The 22,400-nt window shown below is 36.7% G+C and overlaps 1 protein-coding gene across 3 annotated transcripts in view; it reads right to left on the bottom strand.

Moving 5' to 3' along the window:
- Positions 1-18,267: 18,267 nt before the first annotated feature.
- Positions 18,268-22,400, bottom strand: part of LOC111819047 (cyclin-dependent kinase 6-like) — an 87,727-nt gene continuing 83,594 nt past the window's right edge. For all 3 annotated transcript variants that reach the window (XM_023724644.1, XM_023724646.1, XM_023724645.1), the window contains one exon: positions 18,268-18,584. In XM_023724644.1, coding sequence (XP_023580412.1) covers positions 18,401-18,584 — 184 coding nt within the window. In that variant the 3' untranslated portion in view covers positions 18,268-18,400. The remainder of the gene's footprint in view (positions 18,585-22,400) is intronic.

A 22,400-nucleotide genomic window follows, 5' to 3' on the forward strand; every position in this document is an offset into this window, starting at 1 on the left:
TTTCTGATAATAAAGTATTATTTTTATGAAAATTCAAACACTCCAGTCCGAAGGGTACTGAGAAGATACTGACTAAATAATAGGCCCTTTTTGTTCAAGACCAAGGAGGAAACATTAATAAACAGGCATCTAATTAGACTTCAGACATTCTCTCTTACATGAAAACTGGATGGTCTGAATTTGAATCTCTCCGAACTGATTGTGTACATATTGTCGAAGACATGTGCATGTGAAATTCTGAGCTCCTCCTGGCCTGAATTGTGATGCCATAGCTTCCACAGCTGCTCTGCAGCCTACCACCAATGGTTGCAACAAGAGGTCTGCAATGTGTGTGTGTGGTGGGGAGGGAGGGTGGAGAGTGTGCTCCCCATGCTTCTTGGAGAGTCATGTCACTGGTGGCCTCTTTGGAAGATCTGGTCCAGCTGTGCTAATCCAACGGGTGCTTCCCAGTCATTTTTCATCAGTTAAAATAATATATTCATTTATGAGTTTAGTTGCAGCTTACATTTCTGAGCTCTCAAGTCCTCCCACAGTATAAAATATACAACTTAAAAATGCTAAAAGGAGAAAAAGAATTTTACATACGGAATTTCATTACAGATAAACCTTTAAGAAATGCATATTTTTAGGCTAATTAGGGGTTACCTGTACTTATTAAAATAGCCTTCTCTCAGCTCAAATGCCACACTGTAATAGGTGGATTGTCAAGACCATCACACTACATACATGTTCTATTTGTGAATTAGGGAACTATGAATCGTATTTTAAAAGGCAACCCAGCAAGCAGCTGGATGTAACCCATTTCCAGGCTTCACAGACCTTCTTGATGCTTCGTTAGGCCTCTTATCAGAAAATGAATAGAGATCTCTCTGTTACGGCTTTCCTGTGGCAAGTAAAAGACAAGGCGATGATTTTCCAGTCCATTTCCCCCAGCAACATAATCATCAATCACCAAATGATAGGACTTTGTTATTTTCGCTGGAGGAAAGTTCAGTAGTTTCTGTCCCAGTGAAATGGGACTCTCCTAACTACACTTTAGGTTGTCATGAAGGGCTTGCTTGTTGCCTCCACCTTGAGAGTACCTGCCTTGATGGCTTCTGGGCTCACAGGGCTACAATGGAACACAGCAATTTATCCTCTGTGTAAATGATTCAGTCTGGAATAAAAACTATTTTTAATATGTTTGGTGAGGTCAGTTTTCTAAATCCAACAAGGGGACTACCAAAGCTGCAAGTATTTATCTTTGTGTTCTTAGAAGTTCTCATTTGCTATCGCCCATATTTTCATCTTTATAAGTTCAAAGGGCCTCAATGGAAAGAAATAACTGACTCTAAAGGAAGGCCTCCAAAAATGCTTAAAAAATAATAAACATACATCCAAGTGTCCTTAGTTTGGCATCATTTTCTAAGTGCTTTTCTCCTCCTTAATTTTGGAGAAATGTAGGTTGTTTCTGACTGGAGAGTGGTGTTCTGTACAAACGTGTTGTTGTAAGAGCAAGTGCCTGTTACTAAGATTGCTGCTAACATTTCAAGTCTCAAATTAAATATTTTACTTTAGCAATCTCCCTGTACACGCCAATTCACAGTTTGAAAAGAAATTTTCTTATTTCAGCAGGTCCAGAACAACACGTATCTTCTAAAAAAGTCTTTGCTCAAATATATAATTGTTGTGAGGTCATTGTAACAAGAAGACTGAAAGTTAATTTCCAGTAAAAAAATATTAAAAACCCAGAGACTGTTAAAGAAACCCATTCCAGTGCCTACTGGAGTAAAAGGAGACTTGTAACTTTATTCCATATGCACACATTATTTTAAAAGTTTACTGCTCAGCAGCAATTACTTCCATTTCCAAGCAAGTGAAATTACTCCCTAGCACAACTATGCTATTTAACAGTAAAATGCCAATAAGATTAAAGGAGATAACAACAATGATATCATTAAGACTTATCAGAAAAACCTATGGCACCATTTTTTTCTGGTCTTTCAGCATTTGCCATTTTGTCAACATCATCATCATCAATAATCATGTACTGAATGTTTTTAATGTATACACATTAATTATTTTATAAAATCGCTATTGTGTTGCCTAAAGAAGTGATGCCCTGCTGTTAATTCTTATGTTGGGCTGTAATACTGGAAATAAATAAAAGATTCAGATGTAAGAATTTCAACTGTTCTGAAGTAGAGGGCCTTCCCCATCCAAATGTACATTAAAACACCCTTTTGTTCGATTATATAAGTATTAGGTTGAATCATTGAAATTGACAATTTTTGTAGGGCAAAAATAGTCAACCATTGGCAAGTTCATATGGCTCAGTGTAACAGTAGTACATACATGCTATTTCAGACCGTAAGTGTAAACAACCCATAATACCTCCACACAAATATACACTATTAACATTTTAGTGTATTTCCTTTTAGTTTTTCTAAACATGTATTTGAAATATATTTCAAAATTGGGATCATACTATATTTATATCTATCTGTACGTATGTATATATGTATCTTTATACACACACACAGCTTAGATCATATCTTTCTCTAGGCAATTACTCTTCAAAAACATTTTTTTCAAAAATTATTCTATTAGAAGCATTCTTTCTATCAGATGGAATTTTCATAATTTATTTAATCATCTCCTACCACAGTACATTCTAATTTCTAAAGTGAACTTCTCTGATTATTTATGAGGATGAACATTTCCCCCACATGTCTACCAGCCATTCTGTGTACACGTATTTCTTTGTGAATGTGTCTGTTCATGTTCTTTATCCATATTTAAATAGGGTAGTTTTCTTTTTTTATTGGTTTGTAAGAGCTTTTTATATGTTAAGGATATTAAATCTTCGCCCTATATTTTGTAAATATATGATCATTTGCCTCTTAGTTTTATTTATAATATTTCAAGTTTTAAATTTTTATAGTCTAATCTATGAATCCTTTCCTTTGTGACAGCGTCTGTTTTTACATTTAGAAAGCACTTCTTTACTGCCAGATCTGATAAACACTTACTTATTATTCTATTCATTAAAATAAAAATAGCCTCTCCATACATATGTATCTTTAGAAAGTATAGTGTTTAGACTTTATACAAAACCATTAAAGAAGGTACTGGCTTGATATCCAATGCTCAAATGGCTGTCATCAGCCTCCTAACCAGAACTAAATATTACTAAATCAGGCCTGTTTCTAGCAAAATTTACAAGCAAACTCAGCTGTCTCTTTTCTAAGGAAAATTTCCTGCTGTACAAAGGGTTACCTCTGAACAGTATCTCCATTATTTCACCCACGACTCCATTCCTAATTTTCTGTTTTCTGGCAGCTGCTCTCTAACTTACAAATAATGTGTGTCTTTGTTTAGAGTTCCTTAAAAAAACTGTATATTCTAAATGTGGAAGAAGGCTCAATTTATTTTACTTTGAAACTTGAGAAATCAATAACATGAACCATATGTTAATTATGGAACTTGATGATAAATAAAGTAAGAAGTCCTGTGAAACTGTGGTGGTGAAAGTGATGGTGGAGTTGAAACAGAAAAGGAAAGAAGTCTTTTCTCTTGGTGACGGATGCTTTCATAAATCTCTCCACTTGGGAGGATACCAAAATGCAACTCTTTTCTTAATTCATTTTCATGTAATTTATATTTTACTTTCGTCCAAGTTCCAGAGTGTAAGGATCTATCAAGGTCTTACAGGAATGATGAAATGCACATCAAGGGCTGTAAGCGTAACAGCAACATTTGGAACAGATGATGTCAAAGACAAAACTGAACCAATATTTATGTACTCATCTGCCATCTCTTTGGATCAATATAGTTTTGAACTAAAGACATAAATCAACTCATCTTTAATTTCTGGTTGAAACATTAAAGGATGTTGAGGCTTATAAGATAAATTGCTACAATTAGGGCAATAATTTATACTTGTCTGTCACTTTGTCATACTGTGGTGGCTTGTGTGTTGCTGTGATGCTGGAAGCTATGCCACCAGTATTACAAATAACAGCAGGGTCACCATGGTGGACAGGGTTCAGTGGAGCTTTTAGACTAAGACAGACTAGGAAGAAGGACCTGGTGATCTACTTCCAAAAAAAAAAAAAACTGGCCAGTGAAAATGAATAGCAGCAGAACATTGTCTGACAGAGTGCCAGAAGATTAGCCTCTCAGGTTGGAAGGTACTCAAAATACGACTGGGGAAGAGCTGTCTCCTCAAAGAAGAGTTGACCTTCATGAAGTGGATGGAGTAAAGATTTCGGGACCTTCATCTGGTGATGTAGCACGACTCAAAATGAGAAGAAACAGGTGCAAACACCCATTAATAATTGGGATGTGGAATGTTTGAAGTAGGAATCTAAGAAAAACTGGAAGTTGTAAAAAATGAATTGGAACCCTTGAAGACAGAAATCCTAGGCGTTAGTGAGCTGAAACGGACTGGTATTGGCCATTTTAAATCAGACAGTCACATGGTCTATTATGCTAGGAATGACAAAGTAGAAAGGAACGGGGTCACATTAATTGTCAAAAACATTTCAAGATTTATCCTGAAGTTCAACACTGTCATGGTTTGAATTATGTCCCCCCAAAAATGTGTGTATCAACTTGGCTGGGCCATGATTCCCAGAATTGTGTCTTTGGCCTCCATTTTGTGATTGTAATTTTATGTTAAAGAGGATTAGAGTAGAATTGTAACACCACCCTTACTCAGGTCACATCCCTGATCCAATGTAAAGGGAGTTTCCCTGGGGTGTGGCCTGCACCACCTTTTATCTTACAGAGATAAAAGGAAAGGGAAGCAAGCAGAGAACTGGAGACCTCATACCATTAAGAAGGCAGTGCCGGGAGCAGAGCGCGTCCTATGGACCGGGGTCCCTGCACTGAGAAGTTCCTAGTCAGGGGGAACACTGATGAGAAGGCCAAGAGAGAGAGAAAGCCTTCCCCTGGAGCTGACGCCCTGAATTTGGACTTTTAGCCTACTTTAACTGTGCGGAAATAAACTTCTCCTCGTTAAAACCATCCACTTGTGGTATATCTGTTACAGCAGCACTAGATGACTAAGACAAACACTATCACTGATAGGATAATATCCATATGCCTACAAGGAAGATCAGTTAATACAACTATTATTCAAATTTACAAACCAACCACTAATGCCAAGAATACAAGAAACTGAAGATATTTTTTACCAACTTCTACAGTCTGAAATTGATCAAACATGCAATCAGATGCACTGATAATTACTGGTGATTGGAATGAGAGTTGGAAACAAAGAAGATCAATAGTTGGAAAATATGGCCTTGGTGACAGAAACGACACCGGAGATCGCATGATAGAATTTTGTACTACCAACAACCTATTTGTTGGAAATACCTTTTTTCAACAGCATAAACGGTGACTACACACATGGAGGAACCCTGGTGTTGTAGTGGTTAAGAGCTCGGCTGCTAACCAAAATGTTGGCAGTTTGAATCCACCAGCTACTCCTTAGAAACCCTCTGGGGCAGTTCTACTCTGTCCTAAAGGGTCGCTATGAGTAGGAATCAACTCGATGGCAAAAGGTTTGATTCTGGTTTTATACACGTGGACCCCACCAGATGGAACACAGAAATCAAATCAACTATATCTGTGGAAAGAGATGATAGAGAAGCTCAATATTAGCAGTTAGAACGAGGCCAGAGGCTGACTGTGGAACAGACCATCAATTGCTCATATGCAAGTTCAAGTTGAAGCTGAAGAAAAATTAAAACAAGTCCAGGAAAGCCAAAGTACTACCTTGAGTATATCCCACCAGAATTTAGAGACCATCGCAAGAACAGATATGATGCATTGAACACTAATGACGAAAGACCAAAAAAGATGTGGATGACAGAAAGGACATCATACATAAAGAATGCAAAAGGTCATTAAAAAGACAGGAAAGAAAGAAAAGACCAAAGCGGATGTCTCTGAAACTTGCTCTGGAACGTAGAGAACTAAAGCGAATGGAAGAAATAATTAAGTAAAAGAAATGAACAGAAGATTTCAAACGGTGGCTTGAGAAGACAAATTGAAGTATTATAATGAAATGTGCAGAAACCTGGAGTTAAAAAAAACAAACAAAAGGGAAGAACACGCTTGGCATTTCTCAGGCTGAAAGCCTTGGGTTGCAATACTGAAGGACTCTATGGGCAAAATATTCAATGATTCAGGAAACATCAAAAGAAGATGGAAGAAATACACACAGCCACTGTACCAAAAAGAATTGGTTGACCTTCAGCCACTTCAAGAGGTAGTGTATGATCAGGAACCGATGGTACTGAAGGAGGAAGTCCAAGCTACACTGAGGCACTGGCAAAAAACAAGGCTCCAGGAATTGACGGAATACCAATTGAGATGTTTCAACAAACGGATGAGCTGGAAACGCTCATTCGTCTATGCCAAGCAATTTGGAAGACAGCTACCTTGCCAACCGACTGGAAGAGATCCATGTCTGTGCCCATTCCAAAGAAAGGCAATCCAACAGAATGCAGAAATTATCAAACAATATCATTAATATCACACACAAGTAAAATTTTGCTGAAGATAATTCAAAAGCAGTTGCAGCAGTACATCAACAGGGAACTGCCAGAAATTCAAGCTGGATTCAGAAGAGGATGAGGAATGAGGGATATCATTGCTGATGTCAGATGGATCTTGGCTGAAAGCAGAGAATACCAGAAAGATGTTTACCTGTGTTTTATTGACTATGAAAAGGCATTCAACTGTGTCGATCATAACAAATTACAGATAACACTGCGAAGAATGGGAATTCCAGAACACTTACCAAATTTTTATGAAATAAAGCATGGTTTCTACATTTGTTTGTCAACTGCTTTCTCTCTCCCACATAGCAGTGCTTATGAAAATACATGGAGCGGCTGGCAAACAAACATAGAAGGTGTGCATTATATGCGTAAACACACGGTAATTGTGCTCATGCAGAACCTGTCCAAAGACCAAGAGGCAGTTGTTCAAACAGAACAAAGGGATATTGCATGGTGTAAAATCAGGAAAGGTGTGCATCAGGGTTGTATCCTCTCACCATACTTATTCAATCTGTATGCTGAGCAAATAATCTGAAAAGCTGGACTATATGAAGAAGAACACAACATCAGGATTGGAAGAAGACTCATTAACAGCTTGTGATAAGCAGATGACATGGCCTTGCTTGCAGAAGGTGAAGAGGACTTGAAGCACTTACTGATGAAGATCAAAGATTACAGCCTTCAGTATGGATTGAATGTCAACATACAGAAAAAAAAATCCTCATAACTGGACTAATAAACAACAAGATAAATGGAGAAAATACTGAAGCTGTCAAGGATTTAATTTGGATCCACAATCAACGCCCAAGGAAGTAGCAGTCAAGAAATTAAACAAGGTATTGCACTGGGCAAATCTGCTGCAAAAGATCTCTTTAAAGTATTTAAAAGCAAAGATTTCACTTTGGGACTAAGGTGCACTGACCCAAGTCACGGTATTTTCAACTGCCTCACATGCATGTGAAAGCTGGACAATGAATAACGACAACCAAAGAAGAACTGAAGCATTTGAATCATGGGGCTGGCAAAGAATATTGAATATACCATGAGCTGCCACAAGAACGAACAAGTCTGTCTTGGAAGAAGTACAGCCAGAATGCTCCTTAGAAGGGAAGATGGCGAGACTTTGTCTCACGTACTTTGGACACGTTATCAGGAGGGACTAGTCCTTGGAGAAGGACATCATGCTTGGTAAAGCAGAGGGTCAGCGAAAAAGATTAAGACACCCAATAAGACAGACTGGCACAGTGGCTGCAACAACGGGCTCAAACACAGCAACGATTATGAGAATGATGCAGGACCAGGCAGTGTTTCGTTCTGTTGAACATAGGGTCACTTTGAGTCAGAGCCTACTCAATGCCACCTAACAACAACAAGCGTAATAATCATAAGGCGGTACAAGAGTTAGCAATGTAATGTTTCAGAAATTTATACTCAGCATTATCACATGCATTAAGAAAGGTTATTTTGTTTATTTAAGTTACATAAATCTCTCCTTTTTTCCCATTCAATCAATTCTCTTGTTACTACCAACCTGTTTCTTCTTGTTTTTATACTCTACCCTCCTGACTTGGAATACATATTCCTAGGACCCTCTCTTACAGCTTTTACTTCATCTTACTGTAACAAACACTTTAGCTTTTCAGCTATGGGTGACGGTGAATTTCTCAGTTGCAGATCTGAGCATTAAAATGTGATATATTAGTGAAATTAAAATGTTGACAAGGAGCACTTCAAGTGTTCATTCCATGCTAACCATATTTGTAGAATATCTTAAATTGAAGATAACTTAAATTGAAGATAAAAATTCCAGATCAATTTATATCTGACTACTCTATTTAGATATGACATTTAATGTGGCAGTTCATAAACTTAATTCATAGTGTAACCTCCTATGCCCTGCATTTCCTAATTCTCTGCTATGTTCTATTTTAACTTTTCAATCTAAAAATGGTGTGACTGAACTAGAGTAGAATGATAAATATTTCTTTGGTTTTGTCCAAGAAAGGAAAAAATTAACAAGTATGGTCAGGGACAGCAGAGAACAGTGGTAAATATAAAACTCAACAAAGCTACTAGCTTATATTCATTAAGTGCTTAGAACCACAACTGGAAAAAAAATTTAGATTCTGATCATTCATGGCTTCTAATATACGAGCCTGAAAAGGACTACCTGAATACTATATTTGGCCACTTTGGTGTCAGCACTAAAAATCTGTGACTATTAGTCCCTTATGTTTCAAATTTTTGGTTCCTCACCTATTAAACAGGGTTATTAGGTGCATGTGAGGCAACTGAAAATACCATGACTTGGGTCAGTGCACCTTAGTCCCAAAGTGAAATCCTTGCTTTTTAACACTTTAAAGAGATCTTTTGCAGCAGATTTGCCCAGTGCAATACATTGTTTAATTTCTTGACTGCTACTTCCTTGGGCGTTGATTGTGGATCCAAATTGAATCCTTGACAGCTTCAGTATTTTCTCCATTTATCTTGTTGTTGTTTATTAGTCCAGTTATGAGGATTTTTTTTTCTGTATGTTGACATTCAATCCATACTGAAGGCTGTAATCTTTGATCTTCATCAGTAAGTGCTTCAAGTCCTCTTCGCTTTCTGCAATAACCCTAATATCAATTACACTTCCAAGTCTCTTGATGGTTTAATAATTTAACACTTCAGATAACTGTGAAAACTTAAGTGTATATGAAACAAAAAGCATCTTTCAAAGGTCAAATCTTGATGTGTCATGAATACTTTTTTTAAAGGATTTCTAGGTGGCTTAAGAATTTCTAGTTAGAATTTTCCTATTTCTCAGCACCTTGTCTTTAATGCTTATTTCCTATTAAGAAATTAGCATTTTCCACTGGAGTAAAGTTTAGGGAATAAAACTTCAGTGCTTTTAAACAAGTAGCAAACATAGGGGCGACTTTAGTTAAAATGTCACACTTGACTTCACCTGAGCTCAGGTTCGAGCCTTCTGAATGGCTTGAGTTACCTACTCAGAGGTCAAGCAAATATTCCAGAGGTTTGAATCATCTCAGAATATAACGAAGCTTTCCATTTCCTGGTTGTGTCATATGTCAACAGTTAGGCCAGTATTTCTTAAACTTCAGTGTCTGTAAGAATTGTTGTTGTTAGGTGACGTGTAATCGATTTTGACTTATAGTGACCCCATGTGACAAGGGTAAAGTTTTCTAGACCCCCCCGCATAGGGTTTCTAGAGCTACTGGGTAGGTTCAAACTGCCAACATTTAGGTTAGCAGCCAAGTGTTTAACTGTTGTGCCACCAGAGCTCCTTATAAGAATTATTACAGGGTACTTATGAAAAAACTCCCTCCCAAGATTCTGTTTGGGATGGGGGATCAGTTAGGGCAGGACTGTGCATTTTAATGAGCACCCCATGCGGTGGCGATACAGGTGAGCCACTGACCACACTTGGAGAAATATAGCCATAGTAGTCACCTAAGCCTTCATCTACCTTTTATTAGATGGTAACTCAGTTTTGCAAAATTTGTTGGTTTTAGTCTAGTTTCCAGGCATCTAAATCAAGCCAACCACTGTATGGTAGTATCCAGGGTTTTCACAGATCAGAGTGACACTTGTTCATTTCTAATCTCTAGTAAATTCTTTTACTTCCTAAGACTCAGCTGTCATAGTACCCAGATGCCTGATTTAGATATATGAATCCAAATGTAGGTCACACTATCCTCACTTGATTTTCCATCAGAGTCAGTATTTTTGGAGAATTTTGCTCTTTGAGGACGATGAGGAGGAGGAAGAGCAAAATGATTAAAATCACAACAGTATTTCATATGCTCAGAAGATAACTGATTCTCATAATGGCCCCCATGGGTTTGTAAGGCTTCATTACAGGATGATTTGTGAAAGCACTTATTCATTCAACAAATATTTACTAGAATCAATAATCACTTTCTTAACTGCAATAGTTCACCTGATTGATTTATCTCTCCTACATTGCTTAGTGGGGGAATATGATACTCTCTTAGATAAATGATGGATACCTTCTCTAGATGCCTTTCACTAATTTACAATTCAATGATGCTAATATTACAAATTGTTAGCAATTGATTTAACAGAATGGGGCTTTCTTAACTTCTAAACTACTTCATAGTACATACAAGTATCTGAAATTTCTGTATAAGAAGGTGAATATATATAGAATAGTATTTTAAATTTGACTTAAAAAAATAATTTAATCCTTTAAAGCTTCTATTTTGCATGGTGGGGATGGTAATACATACAATGGTGGATATATGGAAAATTATTGTTAACATTTATAAAATGTTTACCTACCAAAGTATCTCTTAGATATATAATCCTGAGAAGTGAGACTGAGGTCTAAGATTCATAGCATAAATCATTCTCTTCATTGACTTGGTGTCCCCATCCTTAGTATAAAACATATTTAACAGAGTTCAACATCGGAAGAGAAAAAAATTTCTGGAATTTAGTTAAGTCGGTACTACATTAAAGAAAAATGCTTTACTGTCTTAATGGAGATGAGTTATTGTTTTTAGACTATATCTAAACAAAGCAAACCAAGCAAATCTTAGTTGCAATACAGAAAGTCCCACCAGTGTCCCTGCCCACCATAAAGAACTGATTGTGAAACAGCCAAATAGATCTATCCTTGAAAAGTAGAATGTCCTCACTTATACAATGCGGATATTGATGCCTGCATTTCAGACTTAGAGTTAATAAAGTAAGCACCTAGATAGATAGCAAAATATGTTTACTGAGGGTGCACTATGCTCCAGGCAGTATGCTGGTACTAGGGATACTACAATAAACTACAGAGTCCTGACTTCAAGGCTCTTACCTTCTGGGGAAGGATAGACAACAAACCTGAAAAATGAATGAGATAATTTCAGGTAATGCTATGAAGAGGATAAAATAGGATAATGTGGCATAATGTGGTAAACTGTAACTAGAAGTAGAGCTTTAATTGCGGTGGTCAGAGAAGGAATCATGAAGGTATTACATGAGTTGGGACTAGAATGATGAAAAACATCATTTGCGCTATTTTTGTGAGTCAGTATTTTTTTAGTGAGTCAGTCTTACAGTATCTTTAGAAAGACATTAACTTGTTTTTTTAAACCCATATTTCCTGTTTCAAAAACAAAAACAAAAACAAAAAAAAACACTAAAGAACCCTGATACAGTTTGGTTTGTTATCACATACTTTTAGATATCATATATTTGCATAATTCTGTTCTCCTTCCCTCCTGATACTTTCAGCTAATAGAAGCAGATGGAAAATTGCAGAAGGATTTGTTTCTGGGAGAGTCCTCAGAATCTGGATTACCTAAAACTGTTCTCCCTGAAGAAGCTCCTTGACTTACTAAAAGTTTTCACTTGAAACGAAAGACACTAGAAGGGACCATATGTATGTTTCTGATGAGGTGACAGAAAAAGCAAATGGAAATTACTAGTGAGTGAAAGATGGAGATTACATTAAAGATTTCATTTCTCTCCAAATTTCTGATCTGAATTTAAGAGTTTAGGAGAATAAGTTACCACAGTTGTTACAGTTCTCACTCACAAATCTGGAATAAACTCAAATATTGACTCATTACCCTTTCATTATCTCTCCATTTGAGTCAATGACCGATTGCTGGTGCTACTTTGATTTAACCCTCTGTCTACTCTGTGACTGGCTACTTAACTTTTGCTTGGCAATATGTCTGATGTTCCTCAAAAACAGATAAACAGATACAGTCGCACATACAGCCTGTGTATGTGTGGGGGTGGGGGTTTACGTGGAAAAACATCTTTCATTTGGTCAAAAACTATACTTGAAGCTGACTTTTGCACAGGAAAAGCTGTAATACAGGATCATATTCCTGATGAAACTTCTGATACTTGTTTTTTAAAAACAGAAATGATTCTAGACACAACAGTTAATAACTATGAACGATACAGTTTTTTATACAGCACACTTACACGCTAACTGAAAGACTGACAGGTCGAACTGACGCAGTCGCTCTGTGGAAGAAAGGCCTGGTGATCTGCTCCCGTAAAGATCATAGTCAAGAAAACCCTATGGGGCAGTTCTACTGTCACAGGGGGTCGTCATGAGTTGGAATCAACTCAATAGCATCCAACAACAACAATAAATTGTGTACATAAATCAATTAGGTATAATGTCGTGCCAGTGTGGAGGGGAAGCAGGACTAAAACAAAAGATTGAGTTCTCAAGATGGGGAGAACTTAAAAGTCAGGGACTGACAAGACAGCTGGGGGCAGAGTGAAGAGGGGGAATGGTGGTGGGGTGGGGACAGCAAAGGGAAAGTGTATAAGGAAGACAGGGTCACTCTTGAGTACCAAGGAGGAAATAAACTGACTGGAAAACCATGTTTTGAGCTCTGAGCTCTGAGATCCAACAGTGCTAGTGCTATTTTAAGTCAAATTACCATCCGTGGAGACCCATCTCACGGTACAAAGTCAACACTGGCATGACAGACCTAGGCAGCATCCGTTAGTCCTTTGCATCCAAACTAGTGTTGTTAAAACATTCCACTTTCCTTATTAAAAGAAATTTTATTAAACGGTCCTCTCCGGTATCTTTCAAACGTGCCCTTTCTTTTAAAAAATATCTCATGTTACTACGTGAAGTAGTTTGCATTAAACACCAAGAAAGATGTCTGTGTTAAAAAAAAATTTTTTTTAAAGGGTCTATTCAGTTTAGTCCAGCCATGAAGATAGATAGAAAATTTTTTTTCTTCCAGGATCTTTTTCATTTTTGTGGAGTATTTGTTTCTTTGCATTTCTTGCCTCATTTTTGGGATCACCTTATTATGCAACATCTGCTCTGAATTTCAAATGTGATAAACAGAGTATGAGTGTCGGTGGCAGATGGCTAATGACCAGCAGCGACAGGGCATTGAAGCCTGCCTTGTTTTCGGAGAAGCGATATTTTCATGTTAATTCGCTCTGTGTCCTGCAAAGATGAGACAAATCACCTGCTCGTAATTCAGGCAAAGTGGAGACCACCGGGAGCCGAGAGGGGCCAGGGCTTGATTCCTTTAGGGGTGAGAGGAGAGGAGGATCTGGGACTTTCCTCATCAGCAGTACAGGGACCAGTCAGTCACTTTGCATTATGTCAAATCAGGAAAGATAAATCAGCCCTGAGCATCCCATACTGACATCAGAGCCACTGTTTACTGCAAGCAGATATTATTCATGAAAACAGATATTTCCCAGAGGCAGAAAACAGGTGCTATTAAGAGGGCGTATTAGTCTCTGAAGTCTGGGTTTTGTAAAATAAACCTAATAGTACATTTTATCTCTAACTGAAAAATACTACAATCAACAGAAATCTCTAAGAAACATTCAATTGAAGATAAAATGAAATCTAATTCATAGAGAAAATGACTCACACAAACACATAAACCTTGAGTTTTTCTGGCTTTCTCAAGCTCTATAGAGTTCACTTATCGTAGAGATAAATAAATAAAATATAATTTGTATTCCAAGACTGAGCCATCAAAAGAGGCCATGTGGTCTTGAGCGAAAGACTGTGTTCTAGTTTAGAGAGCCTATTGATCATCTGTGTAACCTTTCAGTGCCTCAAATTTCTCTTTGTAAAACTATATTGCCAAGTTCATCAAATGTGTTAAGTGCATAGAATGTCCAAAAATGATACTAGGTTCTAAAAGAGCTTATAAGATAGTTGAGAAGCCTGATGCATTAAAAACAAAAACAAAAGCAAACCCATTGCGTCAAGTCGATTCCGACCCATAGAGACCCTACAGGACAGAGAACTGCCCCACAGGGCTTCCAACGAGCAGCTGGTGGATTTGAACTGCCAAACTTTTGGTATAGCAGCCGAGCTCTTAATCACTGTGCCACTAAGGTCACATAATAGGAAAGATAATTTACTACACAGGCAAGTCTAAGTGCCAAATTAGTGGGACAGTGAAAAGAGGACAGATATTACATTTTGAAAGTTTATACAGTAGAGTATTTTCCAAAGCAGTCTCTCTCCATATATTTTATTTAAATATGTATGTTTATATATATGAGGAGCCCTGGTGGTGTTAAGCGTTTGGCTACTAACCAAAAAGTTGGCAGTTTGAATCCACTAGCCGCTCCTTGGAAACCCTATAGGGCAGTTCTACTCTGTCCTATACGGTTGCTATGAGTTGGAATCGACTTGACAGCAACGGGTTTGGTGTACATACATACATTTGGTGTATATATATATCTGATGTATATAGTCAAATAACCATAGAAGGTATGTACTACATGCTTCTGTATGTACTTTCTCTCTTCTGTTATACTCTAAGGTCCTTGACAGCAGGCTCACACCTAATTCAACTTTGTATCCTCATAGTGTCTTAGCATATAACCCTCTCTGAACAGAGTAAATAATAAATACTTGTTCAAGAATATTCAGAAAAATCTTACGACAACAAAGTATTCTGTACAAAGAATCCATTTCTGTGTTTCCAATAGATTGTTCATAATAATAATCTTCCAGTTATTGAGAATTCCCATACCAAAAAACCAAACCAGTTGCTTCAAGTTGATTCTCACTCACAACAACCCCATGTGCTGCAGAGCAGAACTATGCATCATAGGGTTTTTAAGGCTGTGACTTTTTTCAGAAGCAGACTGCCAAACCTTTCTTCTGAGGTACCTCTGGTTGGGGTTCAAACTGCCAACATTTTTGTGAGTAGTTGAGTAGTTGAGTTAACCATTTGTGCCACCCAGGGACTCTGAGACGTCCCATAAATAAGCCTATACAACAACAATAAAATATATCTTGTCTCTGGTTATGTGGTTGAAAATTTCAATTAACCAGAACTCAACTAGCCCAAATCTCCCTCTTAACAGATTTCTGTCCTGCAGTACAGGTTTTAAAAATAAGTCAATCACAGGCACAAAAGATACAAGGGTTTATTAAAAATAAATTGGTATCAAATATAGATTCAGCCTAAAACCATATACTTTTATGGTTTTATCATGCTTTTAAATAATATTCATGTTTTTAATAATGACTTTTAAGCATCGCAAACCCTCAAATTATGATATCTATATAATTTATATATATAATATGAGATATATTATAATATTTAATGAGGAAGAAAAGTAGATTAGTATAACTCAGAAAATTAAAAAAAAAAAAGACAAAAACCAAAAGGGTCTTCTGGTTAGCCTTTATAGTAGTTAGCAAAAAAAATATTCAATTAACCATTAACATACAAGTTAATTGCCTGAAATATTTCAGTTGACCACGGTTTTATTTTACTATGAATACACTGATATACCATCAATCACAAATCTTAAATAACCAGAGTCCCTTGCTCCCACCTCCACCCCTACCAGCCCCCTATAGGATCAGTGGAGGTGCTACACTGATAGCAGAAGAAATAGAACAGCCTCCAGGAGAATCTCCTGTTCAACACAGAATGAAATGCCACTCCATCTCCCTAGAGAAAGATAAAAGACTCAGAAAAACTTTAACTTTTAATCAAGTCATCTTGTTAAAAAGCTTCTGGTACTAAGCACAACCCACCTCAACGCCAACCGTGGTCTAGTCACTCTCCCACTTACTTCCTCTCCTTCTTTACCTTACTTTGGTGACCATCCTTCTGCCTCTTCCTCTTCCTATCCTGCTCGCCCCTCCACCCCCATCTATAAGGACTCCACTGCTCCTACTCCTACTTCATTTCTGCTCTGGCCAGATCAAGCCTTAGTCTAGTACACCACTCTGCTTTGTCCATCAGTTTAACTACAGAGATACTTCTGCAAACGTTTCCACTCGGCAGAACTTCATGTGAAGTTCAAAAGATCTATAAAGGTGACAATACATAATATAAATATAAGGTTACCCTAAGTGTCCCTTATGTTTAAAATAAATGAACCCTCAAAACAGTAATTTTGAACTTAGCAATGTATATCAGAAAAAGTCAATGATTATTTTGATAGTTTATGCTTAAGTGGTTGGAAATCCCTTAAAAAATAATTTTGTAATAATTATATCTGAAGAGAGCTTGGGATTGTACCTTATTTATTGAGTACCTATGTGTATAAATCATTGTCCAAGGCACTGTCAGGACACAAAGATGAAAGAATATACGGGATATGTACATAAATAATCACAAAAAACACATTAAAAAGCTATGTAGAACAAGTGCTATAAGACCAATGAAATTACTTTCAGTTGTAAAAATTGATCAAATGGTATCTGGGTGAGCCTGAAAAATTTAGACAGCTAGTTATTGGATGGAGGGACAAAAGAGATGGCATGAGAAGCAGGGCCAGGGAGGTGGGAAACCACGGGCCACACTGGACAGCAGTGATTAGTGAAATATGGCCAGAAAGTAGAATATATGACAGTGAACATGTGACATGCCCTATGGGCTGAACATGGGGTTTTGGACAAACACATGGAGGAGAGAACTGAAGCCACAGGACTGGAACAGAATGTGCCAAAGGAAAGAAAGAGGGGTGGGGAAGAGAAGAGGGCCAAAAAAAAAAAAAAAAAAAAAAAAATAAACAAAAAAAAAAAAAAAAAAAAAAAAAAACCAAAAACCGTAACTAAGAAGACGTACATTTAGAGGGTCTTAATGTTCTTAAAAAGGAGCCTTGGTGGCACCACAGTTAAGTGCTTGGCTGCGAACCAAAAGGTTGGCGGTTAGAACCCACCCAGCGGTTTATGGGAGAAAGACCTGGCAACCTTCTAACATAAAGATTACAGCCTAGAAAACCCTATGAGGCAGTTCTACTCTGTTACATGGGGTCCCTATGAGTCAAAACCAACTCAACGACAACAACAATGTCCTTGAAACTACTCAGAAAGAAATGGGAATAATGTCAACCACCATATTCTTTCAGGAAAGCCAAATGGAAAAAGTATACCCTGTATTAGTCTAAAATCAAAGGAATAAATCATTCAGTATGTCAAATTCTAATCATCATTCTATATGTCAAACGTATCAGTATTAGGGAACACCATCTAGCTATTACTAAAAGACATTTCTTACTCTGTTCAGAAAATCAATTATTTTCAGCTACAATGCCTATCTAAAAGGATGCTGAATTATATAATTCATTTCTAAACAATGAATGATAAGTTGGGGAATCTGTTTAATTAAGTTACCTAATTCAAACATACAAAAAGGTCTTCATGAAAACCTGCACACCATGCGCACAGATTTAAAAGATCTACTGGGAAGTTGAATTAAACAGAACACAAGTAAGACCAACAAAACTTTATAAGCAGCTTTTTCTATTAGACCATGAGAAAGAAGCTGAAGTCAATACGGTGCATCTAGGTTGCTGGCCTCTAAGGGCAGAAAGTGCGTCCTAGTCATCTCTGAATCCCAAGAGCTTGGCATAGTACCTGGCACTTATGCCTCCCATAAACATTTTATGAATGAGAAAAAATGAAAGAAGAAAGGCTTACCAACTGGTATTTCAGATTTATTCAAAAGATGCACGGATGCGTCCTAGAGTCAGTATACAATTATACAATGTACTTAAAATGATGTTTCAATTTATGTCTTCCAGACACCATGAACCATCAGAAAAAGACTGAAATATACATACATACACACACACACACACACACACACACACACACACACACACACTATGCTTTCTAAGATTAGGGCAAGATAATGTACAAATAGGTATTTTACAATCATTTTAATATGTATAAAAACTAAAAGGTTTTTTCCCTTGGCCCTAAAATTAATTAACTAGCATATATCCCATTCATTGAACATTCCACTTAGTTGATATTTTTATTTATATATTTGAGCTTCAAAGGCTCTATTTCTGGCACCTTTCCTAAGGAAAGAATTCCATTACTAAAAAGATTACAGTAGTGTGGCTGCTTGAACAGGCACAAAGATGATTCTTGGTACCTTTATGGTTTCAGTGGGCACTCCAGGCTCCGGAACCTTATCCAAGTAAGTGGTCAAGTCTTGATCAACATGTTCAAACACTAATGTTAGTTTGGTTTCTCTGTCTGTTCGTGACACTGTGCATACATCAAATAACCTAGAAGGAAAAAGAAAGAGACATTAAGTAAGTGGCAGTAAGCAAAGAAGTAACTTCTATCGTTTATACATGGCCCTCAATTTTACCACATAATAGGGGGAAAAAAAGATCAGTGTTGATCATTTTTTGTGATCTTATACGAAGACACCTAATGGTATCTGACACTTTAATAAGAATGTTCAGGAGAGGAGTGCTTGATGCCCTTGGTTAAGTGGCGATGACACCTCTATTAGCAAAGAGAAAGCAACAGGACCGGGGCACAACAATGCTTGCTTGGACAGTTTCCTTGGTGAAGATCTTAGGTAGGACTGCTGATAGATAGTTTTTAAAACTGTAGTCTAGATAAAATATGCTGCTTCTTAGCTTGTAGTTTGAAGTCATTAAAGAGACAAATTGAGCATTTTTTTTGAGATGTTGGAGTCTGCAATGAAGATTTTCCTGTAATTTAAGGTGTTATAATCACGCCTGTGAAAGTAAGTATGATGGAATATAAAGAAATTTCATCCTGTTATATCAAATTATTTCCCTGGAAAGGCATACATTCTTAATTAGTTTCAAAATTTCAAATGCCATGCCAATCAAAACTGTGGAATTTTAACATTTATTTTTTGAGGGGCAAAAAGCCCTCCATTAGTAAACCGTATCGTTCTTAGATGATAAAGAAACAAACATTAAAATTAAGTTTGGATGGGAAAATCCAATTTCTTCCATAAACTCTCACAACTAATTCAAAATTGAAGTTTTAAAAACAAAGCCTTCAGCAGTCAAAAGACTTTTCAAGCCAAATGGCAAATTTTCCTTCAGTTTCAGCCACAGCACACTGTCTGCTACATGAGATGCTCACAAATGTGCGACGAATTAAATAAGCCAGTCATAAACAAGTTGTAAGTAAATTTCTTGACCAAGAATGCAATGTAAATACTAAGAAAAGATTAATAATATGCTATTTATAGTATTTTCTTTCTTTCTTTTTTTTTAGATAGGGATTGCATTATATCTATAGATTGCTTTGGGTAGTATTGACATTTTCACAATGTTAAGTCTTCCAATCCATGAGCAAGGAATGTTTTTCCATTTATGTAGGTGTCTTTTGGTTTCTTGTAGTACTGTTTTGTAGTTTTCCTTGTATAAGTCTTTTACATCTCTGGTTAGATTTATTCATAGTTATTTTACCCTTTTGGGGTCTTTCTTTTTTTTAACCGAATAAACACCCTCTTCAAAGAAACTAACTAACTCATAGCGACCCTATAAGACAGAGTAGAACCTCCCCATAGGGTTTCCAAGGAGCGGCTGGAACCACTGCACCACCAGGGCTCCACTTTGTATATTAGCTCCGTTAAAATTTTAATATCTAGCTGTTTCACCATGTCACCCAACTACATTTCTGGGCTATTGCATTTGGTACTTCTCTGGAAATCTAAACTAAACTTTATAATAAGCTAAAGAACACTATAAGCTAAATCTACTTCGGAGGCAATTCAGAACAACAGACCACCAATTACCACACACACAGCCAGGTCCAAACTACTGTTTAATTATGAGTAATTTGGTTAAGTTCTACTACTTCATTAAAATCAGTTAAAATCAAATGAATTTTTCCCTTACATGCATCTACTTCCACATACTCTGATTTCTAAATTTAAGCAATTACTTTTAAACTTATTTTTCCCCTAACGTAATTTATTCTAGAGTATTAGTCTGACAAAGTAAAATCTTCTAATTCATAAATTTAGGAAAGATAATGCCATAAATCATTTTAGTCCCATGCTACTGAAAAAAAATATGATTGGTATCATAAATGGATTTGACACTTGGACAGTTTATCAAAACAACTCTTTCAACTTGGTAATTCTAGATAACTACCATTTATTCATAGGCTCTTTGAGCAGTTTTCTTTACAAAAAATTCAAATACTTTGACAACTTCACTTTTTTTCCTCCTTTTTCACAACCACCAAGCTTCTTTATTATCTGCTGCCTCTATTTTTGTAATAAAATAAAACAGCAATGAACCAAAAATGGCATGTACTAAAATCAAATACGAACCCAGGAACTGGGTCATACTACGCACTAATACCACTGTGCTTCTTAAATGTTACTTTAAAAGTGTTTTCCATTATAATTAATACATTTCCTCAATGAAAAAATACATTGTTCACCACTGCCTGGGGTCAACAATGATTTTAACAACTTGGATTCTTAGTGTATTTATAGTTTGCTATACACATATGTATATATGCATATACATATATATATGATGTTTTAGTTAATTTCCAAAAGAAAACAAAGCTGACAAGGACATAACTGGAGAATGATCTTAAAACACTGCTGAACCAAAAGGCCACCTGTTTCCCCAAACTGTTGTCTTAGAAGTTACCTAACAGTCCTGGCAGTATGCTATGTTGCTTCATCTCACTGAAACCGTTTTCAAGCACTCTTTCTATGACACAATTCAAGAATAACATTTAACACACCCAAGTTATTTTCCTCAAAGTTTTATCACTCTCTTCAAAATATTAAGACTCACTAATGCCACCTGCAGCAACTGTACTCCACACTAGCTTTCAAAGAATGCTTGAGATATGTAAAGGCGAGCTCACTGAAGCCGCTAATTGCCCTAAATGATAAGCCATGGCGAAAGAGCACTAATTTTAATTGGCAATGTTTAAAACGTGGAATTTTAAAGAGACACGCATGACAGTGCATACAGAAGAACATTCTTGTGTGAATTTTAGTGTATAAAATTACATACTCTCCTAGGCTACAAAAAGAATGCTGTTAGGTAGAAGTGGTCCATTCTGGTTCAAGAAGGTAGTAATCCTTTTTATTTTTTTAAGATGTCTTTTAAATTACATTAGGGAAATGGAGTGTTTCACATTCTTCTTGGAGAGTCCCAAGTCACATGAAGGGGAGTAAAGGTCCTAGGAGAACCTGTAGGACACCCCCATTTTTGGCTCCAGTGAAGGTCATCAACATCATATAGGTCCAGTATTCCATGGAAGACATTTTGGGAAACACTGCTCTACACTAAAAACTATGAAATTTTGTCTGACCGAATTTGTTTAATAAACATTATCATAGTAAAAATTAACAGTTCTATTAGTCATAATGAGTAATAAATGCATTTTGAATAAACAGTTGTAAATATTAATTCAAGCCTTGATTTGCAATATTGAAGGATTCTAAGGGCAAAAAACTGAACAACACAGGAAGCAACAAAAGAAGATGGAAGGAATACACAGAATCACTGTACCAAAAAGAATTGGTCAACATTCAGTCATTTCAGGAGGTAGCATATGATCAAGAACCGATGGTACTAAATGAAGTCCAAGCTACACTGAAGGCACTGGCAAAAGATGAGGCTCCAGGAATTGATGGAATACCAACTGAGATGTTTCAATAAAAGGTGCAACACTGGAAACGCTCACTTGTCTATGCCAAGAAAATTGGAAGACAGCTACCTGGCCAACTGACTAGAAGAGACCCATATTTGTCGCCATTCCAAAGAAATGTGATCCAATGGCACGCAGAAATTATCAAATAATATCATTAATATCACACAAGTAAAATTATGCTGAAGATAATTTAAAAATGGTAGCAGCAGTACATGACAGGGAACTGCCAGAAATTCAAGCTGAATTCAGAAGAGGACGTAGAACAATAGGTATCACTGCTGATGTCAGATGGATCTTGGCTGAAAGCAGAGAATACAAGAAATATGTTTACCTGTGTTTTACTGACTATGCAAAGGCATTCAACTGTGTGGATCATAACAAATTATGGATAACATTGTGAAGAATGGGAATTCCAGAACACT

Source organism: Trichechus manatus, unplaced genomic scaffold, assembly GCF_000243295.1.
Source record: "Trichechus manatus latirostris isolate Lorelei unplaced genomic scaffold, TriManLat1.0 scaffold00253, whole genome shotgun sequence".
Lineage (NCBI taxonomy): Eukaryota > Metazoa > Chordata > Mammalia > Sirenia > Trichechidae > Trichechus > Trichechus manatus.